This window comes from Electrona antarctica (genome assembly GCF_951216825.1).
Source record: "Electrona antarctica genome assembly, chromosome: 8".
Classification (NCBI taxonomy): domain Eukaryota; kingdom Metazoa; phylum Chordata; class Actinopteri; order Myctophiformes; family Myctophidae; genus Electrona; species Electrona antarctica.
Window position 1 is genome coordinate 48,368,710 of NC_136789.1, and position 20,330 is coordinate 48,389,039.

General features: G+C 44.2%; 1 protein-coding gene across 1 annotated transcript in view; it reads left to right on the forward strand.

Annotated features, from left to right (window-relative positions):
- The window catches only part of LOC306928810 (TRPM8 channel-associated factor homolog), a gene marked incomplete at both ends in the record, with an annotated part of 55,763 nt that extends 35,807 nt beyond the window's left edge, over positions 1 to 19,956 (forward strand). The window contains 13 exons of the mRNA XM_079509081.1: positions 2,379 to 2,460; positions 3,377 to 3,545; positions 6,042 to 6,216; positions 7,130 to 7,224; positions 9,392 to 9,490; positions 9,932 to 10,043; positions 11,570 to 11,806; positions 12,645 to 12,871; positions 14,370 to 14,483; positions 14,719 to 14,949; positions 15,883 to 15,894; positions 19,547 to 19,729; positions 19,876 to 19,956. Coding sequence (XP_079365207.1) covers positions 2,379 to 2,460; positions 3,377 to 3,545; positions 6,042 to 6,216; positions 7,130 to 7,224; positions 9,392 to 9,490; positions 9,932 to 10,043; positions 11,570 to 11,806; positions 12,645 to 12,871; positions 14,370 to 14,483; positions 14,719 to 14,949; positions 15,883 to 15,894; positions 19,547 to 19,729; positions 19,876 to 19,956 — 1,817 coding nt within the window. The remainder of the gene's footprint in view (positions 1 to 2,378; positions 2,461 to 3,376; positions 3,546 to 6,041; positions 6,217 to 7,129; positions 7,225 to 9,391; positions 9,491 to 9,931; positions 10,044 to 11,569; positions 11,807 to 12,644; positions 12,872 to 14,369; positions 14,484 to 14,718; positions 14,950 to 15,882; positions 15,895 to 19,546; positions 19,730 to 19,875) is intronic.
- Positions 19,957 to 20,330: the final 374 nt, after the last annotated feature.

Sequence of the window (20,330 nt, forward strand, 5' to 3'; positions counted from 1 at the left end):
AGTATACGTGATCATCAGCATTATACGTGATGAAGGCCACCATTGTTTTTTTTTATTGATTTGTCAACCTTATCATTGACAACTGAGATTGCTTTCACCTGGCATTTACCCTGAGTAGTCATATATTCACATTCAGTAGATCTCATGATCTTTTGTGGCCAGATGTCATTTCTTGGGGTTTAGTAGGACTATAGTAAATAATAAAAAAATAAATCGCTCAAAAATTTTGTAAAAAAATACATATTTAGCCCCATGCTCGAATGCCCCCGCCCCTGTGTCAAAAACCGCTAAAATCCCTAAAACGAAAGAAAGCAGCAAATGAAGAAAAATTAACACTCATCTTTTACTTTCTCTAATAACAACCTAAAACATGAACCTTGGTTGAAAAACACTAAAGTTGTCCTTTAAACATATTAAACAGTCAATTATAATCATATAAACCCAATTTAGTGTCATGCATTGCTTTTTCTCAGTTTCCCAGGCTAATTACCAAAACGTGGCCCAAATTGGCTGACATCCCCCTTTTTATAATTTTATCGACGGCACGGGTGAGCAGCCGACCGGCCGTCGATCCCAAATGACTCTGGACCACATCACGGTAGTGAAGAAGACAAGAAGTGGTGGAAACTGGAAAGGATAGTAGGATATACCAATAAACAAAAGAGGTATTAGCGCACGCTGCACACCAATAGTGAGGAGGTGCTGACCACGGGACGGGAGACAAACTTGTAAAGGAAGGAGAGGTTGCACGCAGCACAGCTCGTAGTCACGAATCACGATACAAAAAACTTCTATTAAATACCAACGTTTCGGCACCTGAGTGCCTTCTCTTCAGGGTATGAAAGAAAGGATACCAATTATGACAAAACGCAGGAGGAGAGGAGTGGAGTGGAGGAGGAGAGGAGAGGAGAGGAGGAGAGGAGACTGGAGGGGCGGCGAATATAATCGCACAATACGCGTCGCATTTAGATGTGTACACTGTATAGGCAAACGCGAATAAATTCGCCGGGCAAATATTTCGCATTTTCGGATCGCTTATTCGCATCGCGTCGCTAATTCGCCAGTGTGTAATGACCTTTACTTGGGCAGCCTGACAATAGCGAGTTGCAGTAGTCCAGCCTTGAGGTAACAAATGCGTGGACAAGTTTTTCTGCGTCATTTTTAGACAGGATGTGCCTAACCTTTGCAATATTACGCAGGTGAAAAAAGGCAGTCTTTGAGATTTGTTTGATGTGAGATTTGAAGGACATATCTTGATCAAAGGTAACTCCCAGATTCTTTACAGTGGCCTTGGAGGCCAAGGTAATGCCATCTAGGGAAAAGTTCTCGTCGGCTAGTTTGTCTCTTAGGGGCTTAGGGCCAATAACGATAACTTCCGTTTTGTCAGAGTTGAGGAGTAGGTAATTACGGGTCATCCAACTCTTTATGTCTTTAAGACATGCTTGAAGTTTGACTAGTTGGTCCGTTTCGTTCGGTTTCATCGATAGATATAGTTGAGTGTCGTCCGCATAACAGTGGAAATCTATAGAGTGTTCCCTGATGATGTTACCCAGAGGGAGCATATATAAAGAGAGAAGTATTGGTCCAAGCACAGAGCCTTGTGGAACTCCGTATTTGACCTTTTCACATGTTTCAGGATCCATCATTGACATTAACAAACTGAAATCGGTCAGACAGATAGGACTCGAACCATTTCAGTGCGACATCCTTGATGCCAACCAGGTGCTCCAGTCTCTGTAGCAGAATGTGGTGGTCAATAGTGTCGAATGCAGCACTAAGGTCCAGCAACACCAGTACAGAGAGGAGGTTATTATCTGCTGCAGTCAGGAGGTCATTTGAAACTCTCAGCAATGCTGTCTCAGTGCTATGGTTAGCTCTGAAGCCCGACTGAAAGCCTTCAAATATATTGTTGTTATGTAAAAAGTCACATAACTGTTTGGCGACTGCTTTCTCGAGGATTTTAGAGAGAAATGGAAGGTTTGATATGGGTCTATAGTTAGCTAGAATGCCTGAGTCAAGAGTAGGCTTTTTGAGGAGAGGTTTGATTACAGCTACCTTAAAGGATTGTGGCACGTAGCCTGTCACCAGGGACATATTGATCATATTGAGCAGGGATGTACCAACCGTGGGCAGGACCTGGCCATATATATATTTGGACAGGTGTGTGTGTGTGTGTGTGTGTGTGTGTGTGTGTGTGTGTGTGTGTGTGTGTGTGTGTGTGTGTGTGTGTGTGTGTGTGTCAGCCTCGATTTAAGATCTTACGTTTGTCTTTTATTTCATGTTTTGGGGATTGTTTTGTTGTGTGTGATGTTGATGAACTATATGTACTCTAATGGGACCCCCCTGTGTGTACACTTTGGATTGTTGTGCTGGTGCAGGGAATCGTCTGCTGACCAAGATGGGGGTCAGTCTGAAGGGGAACACGCTGGAAGCAGGCTGCTACAAGACCTCACAGCCACGGTTAGTATGAAACATGGTGGAAGGAAGCAGGCTGCTACAAGACCTCACAGCCACGGTTAGTATGACACATGGTGGAAGGAAGCAGGCTGCTACAAGACCTCACAGCCACGGTTAGTATGAAACATGGTGGAAGGAAGCAGGCTGCTACAAGACCTCACAGCCACAGTTAGTATGAAACATAAACATGGTGGAAGGAAGCAGGCTGCTGCTGTCAGACCGTTTGTGAACCATAGAATGCATGCATATAGGCAATTAGGCATACAAGCGCAATCTATATTGTTTTTATGTGCTGACCAATGTTGGGGACACATGTCTACATATTTTATTTGAGGTGGGAACTATTAATTGATTCAGCATGAAGACTAAAGCCTTCTAAATAAATATACGCAAGCCGTATGCCCTATACACCACCCTAGGAGCAGATATGAGCGGAGTTTACGACCAAGGGCCGTCAAAGTCAAGTTCCCGCGCAATGTGGGAGTCCTTGTCAATGCCCGTACGCTCACGCTCCGCTCACGATATGAGCGTAAACGCCATTGTGAATGACGTCCATTGTCTTTTAACTTGAACAATGGGCTGTCTGGAGGTGTGAAGTCCACTCCCGTGGGGGGAGGAAGGGTGGCAGGGGTCATTATGACCGAAAACAAATAGGTAGAGATGGTATAAGTATGCCTAAAATCATATTTAGAAAATGTTACAGATGGCTGATTTGAATCGAGAATGTAGGAAAAGTCATGGAAGGGAAACCTTCTGAGAGCTTCACGGGCAAAGATAATCAACTTCAAAATCTCAAAATGGGTCAGAAAGACCTAACAGACACTCTAGTGTTAAAAGTGTGCTCTGCTCCCATATTAGCCAGCCTAGTGAACACTTCATAGTGAACTGTGCTAATAAGTGTGCTGTGCTCCCATGTCAGCAGTGGTGATCAGAGCTACCGCTTCAGGCACCTGTTGCGTCGCTTCGTCTGTCACGTGACCCAGGGGGCGGAGCTCACCAAACAGGAGGAGGCGGGTCTTAAGAAGCTGGGCGGAGACTGTGCTCACTTCCTGCAGATGAAGGCTTACGACTGCTCCTCCTACACACAGGTGGTGTCCAGGCCTACAATTATTATTATGAGTAGCATTAGAATTGTAGGCAGTGATTTTTGTTTTGTTTCTGTTTTTTGGGGGGGAACAGGATTTTAATGACGTCACATACACACGCACGTCATTCGCGCACCTATGTGATTAATACAGTCCATTCGGAGAATTGAATGTTGTGATATAATGTTCACTGCAGAGAATTACACTAACCTTTGAAGAATCGCCCAGTCTCGCATGTACAGTATGTCCGTTCGTTGTGTTGAAAAAGATAGCTTCCTGGATAAATTAAAGGTGAAATGAAATGGGGAAATGATGATGGTCCTCTATGCAGGTGCTGTCCACTCTCACAGACGTCGTGAAGAGGTGTGGCATGCCCCAGGTGAGCTGGGAATTATCCTTTATTAGTTTGTTGTTTTTAAAACAGTCTACCCGCCAGGCCTGGAATTTCATCCTTTTAGGGGCAAGGCCACTTGGCCTTTAGTGTGGTCAACTTTTTGAGGGCACAAGGCCAAGTGCCAGGGCATGAAGGCCATCAATTAAAACAATGATTGTAAGTCCCCGGTCATAATTATTTTAGCTTAAAAGTTAAGGATGATTACATTTTTATTTTTATTTCAAGGCTGGTTCAACAGTGCTTCTTAAATAAATAATCACAGCTTTAAATAACAAAATATGAGTAGCTACTGTTGTAAAATATTGGCATGTATTGGGGTCCCAGTCCAGAGATGAAAATCATAATGAAATGGCCTAGGACCCTGTCACCCTAGGGCCTATAGGCTAATTCAGATACATTTAATGTGGGGGTCCTTGAAATTAAACTGCATGTGAGTTAATTCCATAGAGTAAATAAAAGGATAGAGACTGAACTGGCGCGAAGCTCCGCCCCCCCCAGCTATTCATGTTAGTGGAAGTTGCTCAGTGGCGTTTTGAAGCACCTGGAAGACTGCCAGAAGTACCGTCTCAGAACGTCTACTTCCGCATTTGACCACCACATTTTGGTGGTCAAATGCGGAAGTGCAACCGAGCGCTCAATGTTAAAGCCCAGCTGCACGGGGTTTCCCGGTCATGAATCCACGGGTCCGCCTGTAGTCCCTCCTCCTACCACTAGGGCCCAGAGCTTCAACGTTGAATAGCCTCACTGGCCCCTTGGTTAATTCACAGAAAATACAATGACAGCCTACATAACTTTAGAAAAGCCTATATTTTGTGCTAAATTAATATATTGAATAACACAGAAATAAGATTTTCCCATTCAAGTATAGGCCTATGTCTGCATTAAATTGTCTAAGGAAAAAACAAATACCTCATGTCACTCACTGCTGCAGTTGTTTCAGTTCATTTCGCGTTTATCAACATGAACCTGCATTTATAGCAGTGAATGGCCCGTTGCTTTAGTATTACCCCGCTCTGAATCTCATCAGCTATCATCTCCCTTCATGTTTGTGTGTGTGTGCGCGTGCGTCATGACCACCAGCGGGGGTAGTTTATTATTAAGGCAAAGTAACGCAAAATAATCAAACCACTTGGCAAATGGCAACACAACTACAATACACAAATATAGTGTATAGTGTATTTGGTGTTCATGTTCGCTACACAGATTTGTTCTGCGCGAGACGTTTGGGGAACATTGGTTACCATAATGACTGGAAAATTGTGCAGAGGAAAAACGGTAAAATGAACTGCTGTGGGCACCGGTCGGGGCACCACGGCCACGGCATATCATTTTTCGAGGGGCACACGGCCAAAGATAGGGGCAACGACGGCCATGGCCGCCGTGAAATTCCTGCCCTGCTACCCGCCAAGATTAATGTATTAAATATTAATCTATCACGCTCTTTCTCTTTTTGAATAGCCAAATATCCGTAACCGGGTGTTACGATGTATCACCCGGGTACCGACCGCGAGTATCACAGTGCCGGCTGTCGGCCGTTTAAAAACCGTGTTTTCACCAGAAACGACAACCATTGTGCCGATTTGGAGATGCAGGCCATTGAAAGCAGCACATAGAGTGCAAGTGGATCCGTGCGCATCTTCAAAATGGCTGTGCCCAATGTCCCACTTTGCACTGGGATGCTAGTGAGAGACAGCTATCGATGCGATCCGTTCAAAACATGGATTAAAGAATATAAAGCCTAGAAAACGTGGTCTCCGTTGTTGGTGGGCTGCAGGACTACATTTTTATTTTAAACCATATTTGTATTTGTATTACAAAACATACATTAATAACTTCAGCCATAATTATACATTTCTGCCATTTGAAAATAGCATGCTTTGCAACACATTGTTGTAGATCTGCTATTTTCAAAAGATTAGAACATTAATTGGAAAGAGACATTCTGCACAATGACTACTCTTAATTTTGATGCCAATACTTTTGTACTTTCACTGAAGTACATTTTGAATGCCGGACTTTGAACTGTAACGGAGTAATTCCATATTGCAGACAGTATACTTTTACTCAAGTGAAACATGTGAGTACTTTACCCCCACCACTGTGAGGTGTGTGAGGAGAGTCCGGTGAGGACCCCCAGGGACCACCTGCTGCTCAGCCTAGGTCCAGAGGTGTACAGGGCGTGTCTAGAGCCAGATGTTCTGCTGCCATACCTCATCAAGGACCACCGTGGCCCGCCCGTTGTCTCCAACCACAAGGTCCCCCTGGACGTCAACACTGAAGGTTTTACCACAGATCATATGCACACAGCAGGCATTTGCCTTTAAGTTAATGGCAGGGTGGTAACTACTAACTATACTGTAGCTGCAATTTGCAATTGACAGCCCATACATCCAATTGATCCAAACAGAAAAGTCCTATCTGATTGACGTCCAAACAGAAAAGTCCTTTCTGAATCTGATTGACAGCACATTCATCCAAACAGAAAAGTCCTATTGTATTAAACAACGTCAAACTCACCAACATTGCAGCTGTACGAAAGCTTGAATTAACCTCTTTCTATGCAAAGTGTTTGTTTCATAAAAATCCACCGTAGACATGTTATGAGCTACTTCCTGCTTCCATGAGCCATAAGAACTTCTGTGATAATTAGAAAGAAGAAAAAAAGGGCAGGGTACAACACTTTTTTTTCTTCTTCTTTCTAATTATTTGATCGGCCCAAAACATTGTGTTTATTGTCATGATTTGTCACAACTCCAGTTGGCTTTGTCCGATGCTTAAATGTGTTTAAATAAATACTTTCTGAAACGTCTATGGGAAAAAAAGGCTGCGACTGAGGAGGTGCATGGTAGTGTTTGGTTTGAGTAACAATTTGTTTGACTAGCATTTAGTTTTGAGTAATTTGAGTAACAATTTGTTGAATTCACATTTTGTTTTGGTTAACAATTTAAGTAATTGATCAATCATTTTGGTTGAGTACAATTATTTAAATTTTGTTTGGGGCTGTCATTTTGTTACCACTTGGTTGGTAATTGGGGCGGGTGTGGCAGGTGTGCCTTGAGTCTGAGGGGTGGTGTTCCCCACCCACGTAGGTCAGCGGCGTTGTGTGTGTGTGTGTGTGTGTGTGTGTGTGTGTGTGTGTGTGTGCTTGTGCATGTGTGCATGTGTGTGCGTGTGTGGGTGCGTGCGTGTGCAGAACAAGAGGCGTGGATCAGTACTGGGCTCTATCTCTCTCCTGGTATGAAGACCTACATAGCGCTGCCGTCACAGATTGTCAACAAAGGATGGCAGGTACCGTATGTTTTCATATCATCATCACCGTCATCCTCATCATTACCATATCGGTCACAATAACCGCTCCGCGCCAATGTTTCTTTGTACAACTTATCTAAATGTTTATTGGCATGTGTCTGCCGTGCCGCCAAAATGCTATGTTTTTAGAGCGCCGAAACCCTGACGTCAGTCTTCCGAAGTGTGGTTCAAGTGTGGTTCAAAAATAAACAAACTGTCTCTGCGATATTGTCGGGGAGGTGTCTCTGTATCGTTTACGGCCGTCAGTCAGTCATATTTGATATGGTCTGTTTCTAGTGAAAATTTAACTAATTCAGCAGCAGTAACATTAGCGTTTTCTCTCAGTCAGTTGATTCATATCCATATGAGTGATCCATGATCCATATGAGTGAAACGGCCGGGATGATGTTTATTTTTCAAACACAGTTCTTATATGAGGAGATCTAAGATCCTCCTATGGGCATTATAATACAAATAAAACACAGTTCTTATATATGAGGCGATCTAAGATCCCCCTATGGGGATTATAATACAAATAAAACAGTTCTTATGAGGCGATCAAAGATCCCCCTATGGGCATTATAATACAAATAAAACACAGTTCTTATATGAGGCGATCTAAGATCCCCCTATGGAGATTATAATACAAACTAGAACTGCACTCTGTCGAGTGCCTACTTGCTTGTTGCACACAAGTAGGCCTAGTGCGCAAGAAGAGCGTGCAAGTATTGTAGACCCCAAATGTCAGCCTCTCTGTGAAAGAACGTTTGCAATATTGAATTATTAGGTTTGCTTTTGGAGGAAAAAAAGTAGTATTTTGAAGTATGGTAATGATTACTTATGCATGTTATGGCAGTGGTGTCAGATTACATACTGTATACATAGGGGCATTACCTTTAGTCCACCCGACACTGAAACATGTCATCGTTACGTCACCATCGATAACCAATTATACCCTGGCATTGGTACATATATTCATCACGTCATATGCTCATATGTCTATATATATGTATATGTCTATGTATGTATATGTAATTTCTGAGTTGGTTAGTGGTATAATGTGGTTACTCGGGTGGTTTGATGCGTATGTCTCTTTAATCCACCCGACACTGAAACATATCATCATTATGTCACCATCGTAAACCAATTATACCCTGGCATTGGTACATATCTTCATCACGTCATGGGCCATACGCTTCGTAGCATGACGGAAAACATACCTGCACGGTCTGCTTCCATATGTACCGTGGCGTCATATCCTATGCTGCTAAGGGACATACGCTTCGTAGCACCTGACTGATAACATTACTTGCACGCTCTGCTTGCGCAAGTAATAAACCAGTAAGACGCTTGAGGGTGAGAGTCGCGTGCACTGGCCATATATGGAGCGTGTCTTGAGTGTACCAGGTTTGATGAGGTCAGGAATGTCAGAACAGGTCAGCTCCGTATATTATGGAGATCTAAGGGTGGCAGTGCAGGCAGTGCCTTGAGTGTACAGGGTTTGATGAGGGCCCAGGTAGGGCCGGGACTTAATTGTTGGGCCTGTTGAGAACTCTAGTTTTCACCGGATTCCGGGCACGGCTGCACAAATAACTTTGGGTCAGGCCTGTCTAGAGTTTAAATGTACAGGTATCAGTCAAAAGGGAGACATCGAAGAGGAAGGGTGGATGGATGGGGATTGGGGAATTTTAGAACAGGTTCTGACATATCCATATATTAATATTGATCAGGGATTTCCATTATGGGCTTAATTGTGACAGCATGTCGCATTTACTATGATCCCTGATTTACTGTCATCCCTGATGATGCCATAGTGATTCTTCTTTGCCTTTTTTTACTATTTTGCAAAACATTTTTGAATAGTTAAAATAGCCAGTCTACAAGCTCACAACTTGTCAATGTAGATTGGCTGTTTTTCAAAATAGTAAAAAAAGGCAAAGAAGTTTAGGGATAAGGGGTTTAGCGGTGACGAAAATAGAGCCCAATATGTCTGGGCTTTCCCCATGTATGGGGATTTTGAGTGACTGACGGACAAAAAACACACGATTCCATAGTTAACTATAAAATAAATACACAGACCCGTGGACTTAGTGCCCTCTAGCGATATTGACATCAGACTTTGGTGCTCTAGACACAATGCTACTACTCCTGTGTCTGCGTGTCTCAGGTGCAGATCGGCTGCCAGACGGACCGCCTGAAGACTGACGAGCTGAAGAGGGCGCCACACGTGCACCAGCACTTCCCCGTTACCACGGCCATGATGCAGGTGTGTAGGCCTGGAAAGTGTGTGTGTGTGTGTGTGTGTGTGTGTGTGTGTGTGTGTGTGTGTGTGTGTGTGTGTGTGTGTGTGTGTGTGTGTGTGTGTGTGTGTGTTGCCTTTTCACTTTCCACATGCCCAAAATAGGGATGAATCATACAACATGCACTAGTGCTGCACAATAATATAAAAACAAAATCAGACACCTATGCGATTGTGCAGTCCAATTCATTTTAGTTACTCTTATGTTTTGCTTATGTTTTCGAATACATATTTTCAGGGGAAAAATGAGAATCGTGATCTCAATTCTTGTGAAGGAAAATCGAGATTCACATTTGAGCAAGAATCGTGCAGCACTAATGCACTGCGGGTTAAAAAAATCACCCGTGGAGTCCGCGTGCGGTTATAGGGTTTGATTGATTAAATTGATTAGTGTGATTGACTGTCCAGGTGTGGAACCTGTGGGGCGGGCTAATCTACCTGGTGGCTCCGCCCAGAACGCAACTACAGGGGGCGGAGCTCTTCGTACAAGAGGCCGTGCTGGCGCCGTACTACAAGTCTGGTGAGTGTGTGTGTGGTGTGGTGTGGTGTGGTGTGGCGTGGTGGGGTGTGTGCGTGCGTGGTGTGGCGTGGTGGGGTGTGTGCGTGCGTGCTGTCTGAAGACACTTTATACAACACAGCAGAGCTGAGAGTAAGAGAGTACTCAAATACTGGGGTGGAGTACTTTGAGCATATACTTTAAACTTAGAAAAGTACAATGTACGTTATGCAGAAGGTCCCATCTCACAAGTTTTCAAGTGTAGCCTATAATGTATAGAAATCATTTAAAAATAGTAGATCAACAAGTTCACGACATGTCACACCGCAATGTGAGGTTATAGATTGGCAATTTTCAAATAGTACAAACGTATAGCACTGAAGTGGTTAATGTATAGGCCTATGTTTTGGCATAATAATTCAAATCTACAAAGTAACTTAGTAGGACTAAAGGTTTTCAAATAACTGCAGTGGAGTAAAAAGTACAGTTCACACGCATAGGGTGGATTTTTTAACGCCATCTGTTTTTTCGGTATCCTTGAAGGGTCTATTTTAAGATTCTGCCAGGTAACAAGAAAAAATAATGTCCCAAGGGGTTCATTTTTAACCCTTTCTTACACACACCCTACCTAAATATGCAAATGAAGAGACAAGAGAAAACATCATAACTATTGACGTAAACAACCTACAGGGACAAATGAACACATGTTTCCATACAATTAGGACCCAAGGAATTCAAATAAATTGTTATTATGAAGATTCAAGCACATCTTGACTCTATTTCGGGGCAGAAACTGCACAAAAATAGCTGAAAATGTTCACATATATTTCTCTGTTTACTAAATTATTAGGTGAATTTTTATGTTCCAACAGTTATTTTCTGAATCCTTCAAGGTTTTATTTTAAGATTCTGCCAGGTAACCGACAAGAAACATGTCCCATGGGGTTCATTTTTAACCCTTTCTTACACAATCCTACCCAAATCAGAAAATGGAAAAAAACAGTAAACAGCATAACTTTTGAAGGAAACAACCTACTGAGACAAATTAACCAACTTTTCTATACAATTTGGACCCAAGGAATTCATTAAAGTGGTGATTATTAAGATTCAAACACATCTTGACTATTGTAGGACAAAAACTGCAAAGATATTGCTGAAAACGTTCAGATCAGATCTACACTTTTTTCACAAACCTTTTGGAGTGGACTTTTCGTTCCATCTAGACTAAATGTCTTGCAGAGAAACAGCGAGTTGAGTAAACAGGCTTGAAAGGTTCACTTCTGTGGACTCTAACATTACACCTAGCTATGTTTAAGCAATTATTTAATATTTACATGTCGATTTCAGCTCTGACATTCATTTCAGACATGCTCTAGTATGTGAAGAGTCTGTCTTTGCTATTACTGTAGCTGTTTGGAAAAAAGAAAACAGTTTTTCTTCTCTCCTGACAGCCATGACTGTCTCTGTATCAATCAGTCACACATGTACATGAGTAAATGTACTTTCGTTACTGTCCACCACTGATTAAAAGGCCTCTCTTTCCCTCCAAGGCGTGACCACCCTGGCCCAGTGGGCGTCGCTGCGCGCAGCCCCCGCTCCCTGGGCAGAGCTAGAGTTTGACAGCGTCGTCATCACCGTGCCGTCGGACGCCGTGCGGCGGCTGGCGCGTCCCGACCAGCTGGCGGCGCTCTGGGATGACATCATGAGGGGCGTGGCCGACCTGGCCGCCGCCCCACGCGCGTTCCCTCGCAAGGAGCGCTTGGTGGCCGATGTGCAGATCTCCCACGGTCAGTACGCCTGGCGGTGGCCTCGGGAACTGCAGGCATTTGGTTTTAGCCTACGTGAACTGCATGCGTTTGGTTTTAGCCTCGGGAACCGCATGTGTTTGGTTTTAGCCTATGCGGGAAGCGCATGCGTTTGGTTTTAACCTACGGGAACCGCATACGTTTGGTTTTAGCCTCGGGAACCGCATGCGTGTGGTTTAGAAAATTTCGAACACTTTCCTGGGGGTCTTTATGTGTGCAATATGTGGTTTTAGATATTTTAGATTTTAGCAGTGAGCCCAGGGTCTCTGATGGCATGGACACTTACTTCCTGGACTACATGTTGTCTCACTAAGACAGCCCTCCCCTATCCACAAGGAGGAGCCGTGCACCAAAGCATTATGGAAATTGTAGTCCAGGAAGAAGTGAGCCCAGTGTCGATGACATCAGAGACACTGGGCTCACTGCTAAAATCGAAAATATCTAAAACCACATATTACACACATAAAGATCCCAGGAAAGTGTTCTAAATCTTCAAAACGTCATTAACACATTTGTTTTTGCAAAAAGGGTGAAGTGTCCCTTTAACTTCAGTCAGAAATAGTAACACAGGTTTTGCCACACAGGGCATATAACTAAACATAAACATACATAAAGCACAGACCCGGAACACAGGGGCAACACAACGCTTACGATCCGACACAGTCAAACAAACCGGTCACTTAAATACCAGAGTCAATCATTAGTCCAACACTCCCGGGGCAGGGAAACACACCAGGTAGACAGGGGAAAACATAGGGAAGGCAGACATGGCATGGTACGTCCTGGGACAGGACGTGACAGTTTTCTGTCCATATTGCAGGCTGGATGCACGCAGGCTACCCCATCATGATGCACTGGGCCTCCGCAGCCGAGGTTGTGGACGACGCGGAGGTCCTGAGGGCCCGGGGCCTGTGGGGCCCCGTCCACGAGCTGGGCCACAACCAGCAGAGAGCAGGCTGGGAGTTCCCCCCGCACACCACCGAGGGCACGTGCAACCTGTGGGCCGTGTACGTGCACGAGGAGGTGCTGGGCATCGCACGGGAGAAGGTGAGGAGAAAACGATACAAGTTGCACACTACGTTCCGTTACGCTGCGCTGAGATACGTTATGTTACGTTGCGTTACTTACGTCGATATGTTACGGTGCGTTGCGCTGCACTGTGGCGTGCCGCGTCGCACTGCGCTGTGCACGCTACGTTACGTTGCGTTGCCTTGCGCTGTGCCGCGCTGTGTTGCACTGTGCCGCGCCGTGTTGCGTTGCGTAAGCTTACAGTCCGGCTCTGGCTATTTTCAGTGTTCTTGCACGATGTATAAACAATGCTTTAGTGATTAATTGATTTGTTGATCGTTAAAATTAACCGTAATTAAATGATTTTATTTTAGGGAAAATAAAATAAAGAAATAAATCGATAGAATCATCTCTGACACCCCTTTTTCCCCGAAAGAACTTTGGTTCTCGAACTGTTTCCGATCTACATCTTCCAACCTGAATAGTGACACGCCCACTTTGGTTTTCACTTTTTGGTTCCAGTTCCAAACCAACTTTTATAGGGATCTATAAAAGGGAATTATTATATATTTTTTTTCAAAATTAGGTGGAAAAACAAACAATAACGGAAGCGGTAAATGGTAAATGGTGCATTTATATAGCGCCTTTATCCAAGGCGCTTTACATAGATTGTGCATTACATTCACCCATTCACACACACATTCATACACCGATTGCAGCGGAAGCCATGCAAGGTACCAACCAGCATATCGGGAGCAATTTGGGGTTCAGTGTCTTGCCCAAGGACACTTCGACATGTAGCCAGGAGGAGCCGGGATTCGAACCGCCGACCCATGGACCATTGGACGACCTGCTCTACCTCTTGAGCCACAGTCGCCCCTGTGGCTCAAGAGGTTCAACTCCGGTGGAAAAAAGGGGCCTGAGGAAATAATCAATAGTTTGTACTTAACACTAATCACGTCTAACCTTTGTTGTAATTTGTCTCCTGTTCTGTGTGGTGAATAAAATACGATATTTAACAATAATGACATGAAACATGCACCACACAGCAACGTTATTGTATTTAACTCAAACTAAGGACAAAACTAAAAATGAAATAAAATAAAAACATTTCCGTTAACTAAATAAAAAGGAAAAGAAAAATGACAACTAACTGTATTGTGTTTACAAAACTTTTGTAAACACACAAAACTAACTGAAGCTCTTATCATCATACATCACATTCCGTGCTCAGCCAATCAAATTATCACGAATGTAAACCCTAAAAGCTGGGCATAATCAAAGATAAGTCAAAACTGACTCAAAAGTAAAGTATAATCAAAAATCAGACCCGTCTGAACTTACCTTCCCATCATGCACCTGTGCACAGTGTGAAGCTCAACAGCGCCGCTTTGTCACCTGTTGGTACAGACAGACAGACAGACAAAGGGACGGACCGGATTAACCCCCGCCTGTGTCCGTCCGTGGGCATTGGAGTGGTTGCACCCTTTGATTGCGCCACTCAAAACTCCCAAACTATTCTAACCTTGCCTTACAGGCTCACCCTGAAATGACCACGGAGAAGAGGAGGGAGAGGGTGGAGTCCTACGTCAAGGGAGGGAGGAGCCTCAACGACTGGCACGTGTGGGTCGCTCTGGAGACGTACATGCAGGTAAGCAGCGCTGGTAGTACATGAGGTACCAATACTGCAATGTAGATGTACCCTGTCTGGTGTGCAGTCCGCAATGTGTGGCACAGCGACACGTCGTGGGCTTGTAGATCGGCTATTTTTTCGGCCCTAAATGCCCCCCCTCCAGCCGTCGGCGAAATGCCAACGGGCCCCGGCCTCTCGATTTAACATCACATCACCTCTCCTCTCCTCTCTTCTCCTCTCCTCTCCTCCCCAGCTCCAGGAGCAGTTTGGCTGGGCTTCCTTTAAGAAGGTGTTTGCAGAGTACCAGACCATGAGTGACGCCATGCCTCGGGGAAAAAAAGCCAAGATGAACCTGTTCATCCGTACCTTCTCCCAGGCTGTGGAGCACAACCTGTGTGGCTTCTTCAGGGCCTGGGGCTGGCCACTAGAGGCCGCCACTGAGCAGATGCTGTCTGGCCTGCCCGCCTGGAGCGACCACCCCATGGTCTAGTCTAGACATTTACTCTTTAACGGACCCTTCATTTCTACCCTGGCCTGATTTTGAGATTATCATTCTGTGATGTTGGTTTTTTAAATGTTTTTTTTTTTGTGGCTTTCGCCTTTATTTTATAGTTTTGTTATGGAGGGATAGAAAGTAGGCTGACAGGAAATGGGGAGAGAGATGGGGGGGGGGGGGTGACATGCAGTAAAGGCGAGTCGAACCCACGGCACACTGCCAGACTGGATTACCAGCCAAGGTGCCTGGACCGCTGAGCCACGGCCCAAGCCTGTGAGGTTGGTTTTAAGCATAATTTTACTGATGTGTGGATCATAGACACTTTTGTATGGGTCCCTTTTTGTTTCCTACATTTAGTTTTTAATTATTATTATTTAAAAACATTTCCAAAAAAAATAAGATTGAAATAAAAACAAAATTCAATGTTTTTTTTCTCTCCAGTATTTCATAATGAAAAAAAAAAAATACATTCCATAAATTAGAAAGAAAGTGTTTAGTAGAAGTGAAAATAGCCGATCTACAAGCTCACAGCGCGGTGCGAAGAGACGTGCCGTGAGCTTGTAGATCTGCTATTTTCACTAATTTGGTTCCCGGGCCAAATGTCTAATCTCTCCTCTGGATCTTGAGGTAAAACGTTGGGGAACCACTGACCCCTAGGGGTTCCTTGGGGTTACTGCAGGGGTAACCACCAACATGTTAGAAAAGCTAAGCAATAACTTACACAACAAAGCTAATATGAAGCTTCAAATCAATGATTGAATCTGCAACTGAATTGTATACATATAATATATATGTATAATATATATATAATATTTAGTGGGGGTCCCTGCTTCCTCTATTTCTCAGTTAAGGGGTCCTTGGCCAAAAAAACAAACAAACAAACATTGTGATTCTCACATGCGGGGTATGTGTGCCTCCTAGGGATACAGGACGGTACTGCATGTGAGAGAAAGTGGAAACATTTATTTTACTGTCATGTTTTTAACCCTTTAAAGTTCACACCAAGAAAGAAGCAGTGGAAAAAGTATGTCTTTGCATTTTCTACTTCCTTTACGCAACAAAACAACAATCAATTTTGTTTTTAATTATTACAAAATAAGCCTCTACCAAACTGTAGGGATGTCACTTTGTGGTAAACGTGCAAGCTAAACTAAAGTAATCCAAAAAAATACTATTTGCTATGAATAAATACAACTTCTGCTAATTCATTGTTGTTATTATGATATATTGAATGATTTTTCATTATAATATTAGAGCGTTACTCACCTACTTGGAACGATGCAAGTTGGAAATGCATGCCCCATATATATGGCTGTGTACCTTTCATGCCATATGAAGTTATTTGCCAGGCATGCCCAAATATGAAGTATATATGCAGATGTCAGAAAACAATTGTGATGTCAGAACAGCCCAGCTCCATAAATGGATATGTCCAGACTAGGGATGGAGCTCGTTAATTTTTATTGATAACGATCACCTTATCGAGCAGGATTATCGAGCCGGGTCCTTATCGAGCCCACTATCGAGCATTTGCTATTATTTTGTGGAAAGGTGGGACAATACATTCTGAACAGAACCTTATTTTTATTGGCCAGTTGTGAGTTTGTATGCCATAACGTGTGTGTGTGTCTCTCTCTCTCTCTCTCTCTCTCTCTCTCTCTCTCACACACACACACACACACACACACACACACACACACACACACACACACACACACACACACACACACACACACACACACACACACACACACATTTTGTCTATAATCTTCTCTTTATTTTAACCAACCAAAACATCCCTTGCACTACATTTTAAGTAGCCTCGGTCCCTCAGGCTCCTACTTGGCCCCTGCCCACTTTGACAGGCTGGAATGGCTTTGGGTCGACGACAGAGTACGGCATCTTGCAATGGGTCTGGTCCACAAGATTCGATACACCACCAAGATACCCATGTACCTGTCTAAATACTTCTTTAATGTTAACGAAGTCCACACCCACAACACCAGAGGGGGTGCAACAAAACATGTACAACCCAGATTCGGCACAAACAAGGGACTAAATTATTTTCGCTCCTATGCCACCAAAATGTGGAACGCCCTACCAACAGTCATTAAGACATGTGAATCCCTTGACTCCTTCAAAACCGCTCTCAAAGGGCACCTACGGACGGCTGCAATTTGAAACTGGCCCCCGTAAAATCTGAATCCCCCCCCACCGCCCCCCCCCCCCCCCCCCCTTTTCCCCTCACTGTATATGTTTCTTTTCCATTATTACCTCCTTTATGATGAATTCCTGTTCTGTTCTTTGACTATATAGTAGTGTCTATCTGTACGTCTCTAAATGTTTTGATGAATTGAACATGGTGGACCCTCTTGTAAACAAGTGTAATGCTTAATTGGGTCGTCCACTCACAGTTAACAGTCTTTGTATTGAGTTTGTGCTTGAAATGTACTGTAATTCTAAACTGTTAATAAATATTTCAATCAATCAATCAAAACGCAACCACGGCCACCCGTCGCATCTCGCTCAGTCAGTTTAGAGAGCTTGCCCAGTTTAACTTTGAAGAGAGGGGGCAAAAAAATATGAAAAACAACAAAAGATAGCCTATAGAGAACAGCGGATGAGCTTTTTTGTCACCCGAATCCGCATGTGCATAATTATAATCCGCCCGTTATCCGACCGCAATTTATTAATTAATCCAATTTATTAATCCGCACCACCCGCAATCCGCTGCGCAGGGAAGCGCCCAGCGTATACAGTATAGCCAATCTACAAACTCACAACGCGACGCTGCGACGCGTTGTGAGCTTGTAGATCGGCTATTTATACTACTTGTACAAACAATGTCACTCACCACTCTCTCGACAGTTCACCAATGTTACGTAGTGGTTGTATATATCCATTTCCATGGTAACACGCCGTCCACGTTTTCGCGACGTATTTTCATACAGCATATCCAGCGGTCATCGGCGGCAGGGTAAAGAACTTAATTCTTAATCACTCCCAGTCCCACGCCGAACGTATATTCCTCCCTTCTGTTTTACTTAGTTTTAAGTTTCTCTCAGACTCACTAGCTGCCTGTTAGCAACTTTAGCGTAGCTGCCTGTAGGAGACCACTATGTTGTTGTTGTTGTGCAACAGGACCCAACTTCATAGGCGGCTAATTTGTGCCAGATCATGGAAAATGATTAAATTAAAATACTACTACCAACGCACGCACGCCGAGATTGTGTGCGTTTTAAAAGCTATAATAAGCATATTTATATACTTTATTATGCCATTACTTTATTTCCCGCATTATTTCACCCGCGGTTTATCCTATATTAATTTATAATAATATGAATTGACCCTAATCCACCCTAAACTGCGGTTCACCCGCGGCAACCGCGGCTAAATCCGCCACCCGCTGGTCTCTAATAGCCTAGTTTGGCAGCCCTTGTGCTGTGCATGCAATGTTAGTAGCAAACTACAGCATGTTAGCCGCCTTTGTTTTAAATTGTCCCCCATTCACACTCGGCAAACTGTTCACAGTTCGGAGATGAGCCACCACCCCCACCCCCCGTCAATCATTTAATCCACGCTATGCCTGATAACAGGCTCGACAAGCCAAAAGCTTATTGATACTCGGGTCTCGATAAATGCTGAACCGGGTTGGAAATGGACCCGATTTTCGGGCTCCATCCCTAGTCCAGACCCTGGGCTGGGGACCTGTCCAGTGCCTGGGCAGAGGCTTTTTTGCTGGTTCTGGACAACCGGTGATCTAACGGACTTGACACCGGGCACTACACTCCCTGTGGGGTTGTGGAACGTGTGTGTCAAATTTGAAGTTGTGGGACGAACGGTTCTCGAGTTATGTGGCTTACACATGTACGTACAGAGGCATTTATATTAGCCGACACCACAACAACAGCCTAACGTTTGGTTGCCGGCTGGGCATTTAAATACTGATCAAGATTAGTCTGTGGAAGCAGCGTCTGAGGCTTTGGCGTCTGAGATTGCAATAGAGCACCGAAGTCCTGACATCACTGCCCTCTACTGTCAGTAGAGGGCGTCAGTCCACAGGTTCATGTACTTTTTATTTGCATTGTAATCTCCATAGGGGGATTTTAGATCGCCTCATATAAGAACTGTGTCCTTTTCACTCATATGGATATGAAGCATCGACTGAAGGTGGAAATGTACAAATATACAAGTAACAAAATAAGCGTTAGAAACGAGTCAAAGAGACTACATTTCCGGGTAGGGGGGGTGGCTGCATCTGCCCGTCGCACAACAGAAACTGAATTACGTTTATTTTTATTTTATTGATATTTAATGTTTCGTGGTTAGTACGAGTCGAGTCACCACCAGCTGAGTTTACGTCAACGAGGAATCTCAGGAACGCAATGTGTTGACAGCTGGGCGTGACGTATATTAGCGACATTGCCTTCATATGTAGTTTTAAGGCTTTTGCGGCCACATTAATTCAATTTTCTCCAGAAACTGACTGTATCAAATATGAATGCACAGTCACTCCCCTGACAGAAAGGCCGGGGTGGTCGGTTTATTTTTCAAACACAGTTCTTATACCTAAAATCGCCCTAAGGTCATCGCAGCCGAAATCCTAACCAGCTGCGTCGACATCCTCCGCACAGGCTACTCGGACCCCCACACCGACGCCACGCTCGAGGCCATGTTCCTTCTAGCTTTCTTTGGGTTTCTGAGATGCTCGGAGTTCACCTCCTCCAACTCCAGGACCCCGGACCTGCACAATGCCCAGCTCGCCATGGTCTCGTAATCCAAGGTAAGATACTTTTGGGGTTTCTACACAATCGCACAGGCGCTCTCCTCGACCCCTAAGCCAAAGTATCTGGGTCCACGCCCCTTCGAACCTAATCCCACTGTCGCCCACGTCCCGTGCTCTGACCATCTAAGCCGCACACCGCACGCTTGCGTATGGTGATGACCTTCGATGACCAAGCACCCCCGGTGTCATTCGTGCCCCACGCCATCTAAGCCGCACGCTGCACGCTTGCGTGCGGTGATGACCTGATGACTGAGTGACGTCAGACTTCGGTGCTCTATAAATCAAAATACAATAAATAAATAATAAATAATCCCACCTCTGGGCTGCTTGCTTCTATGCTGTTTACCCCAACTAAATGAAGTGAATGGGCAGCGCAAAGCACATAATGTATTAATGGGTTGATTTCTTTCAAGTGCACCTGCAGCCCATTGTACCGCCCCGACATGTTGCTAGCGTTATCATATGATTGTCCTCTGCAATTAGATAAATCCAAACCAATCCTGTGCACCATGGCAACCACACTATCTGCCAAACTGTTCCCTGTGTGACTGTGAATTGGCTCAAATGCCAGAAAAAAACTGTC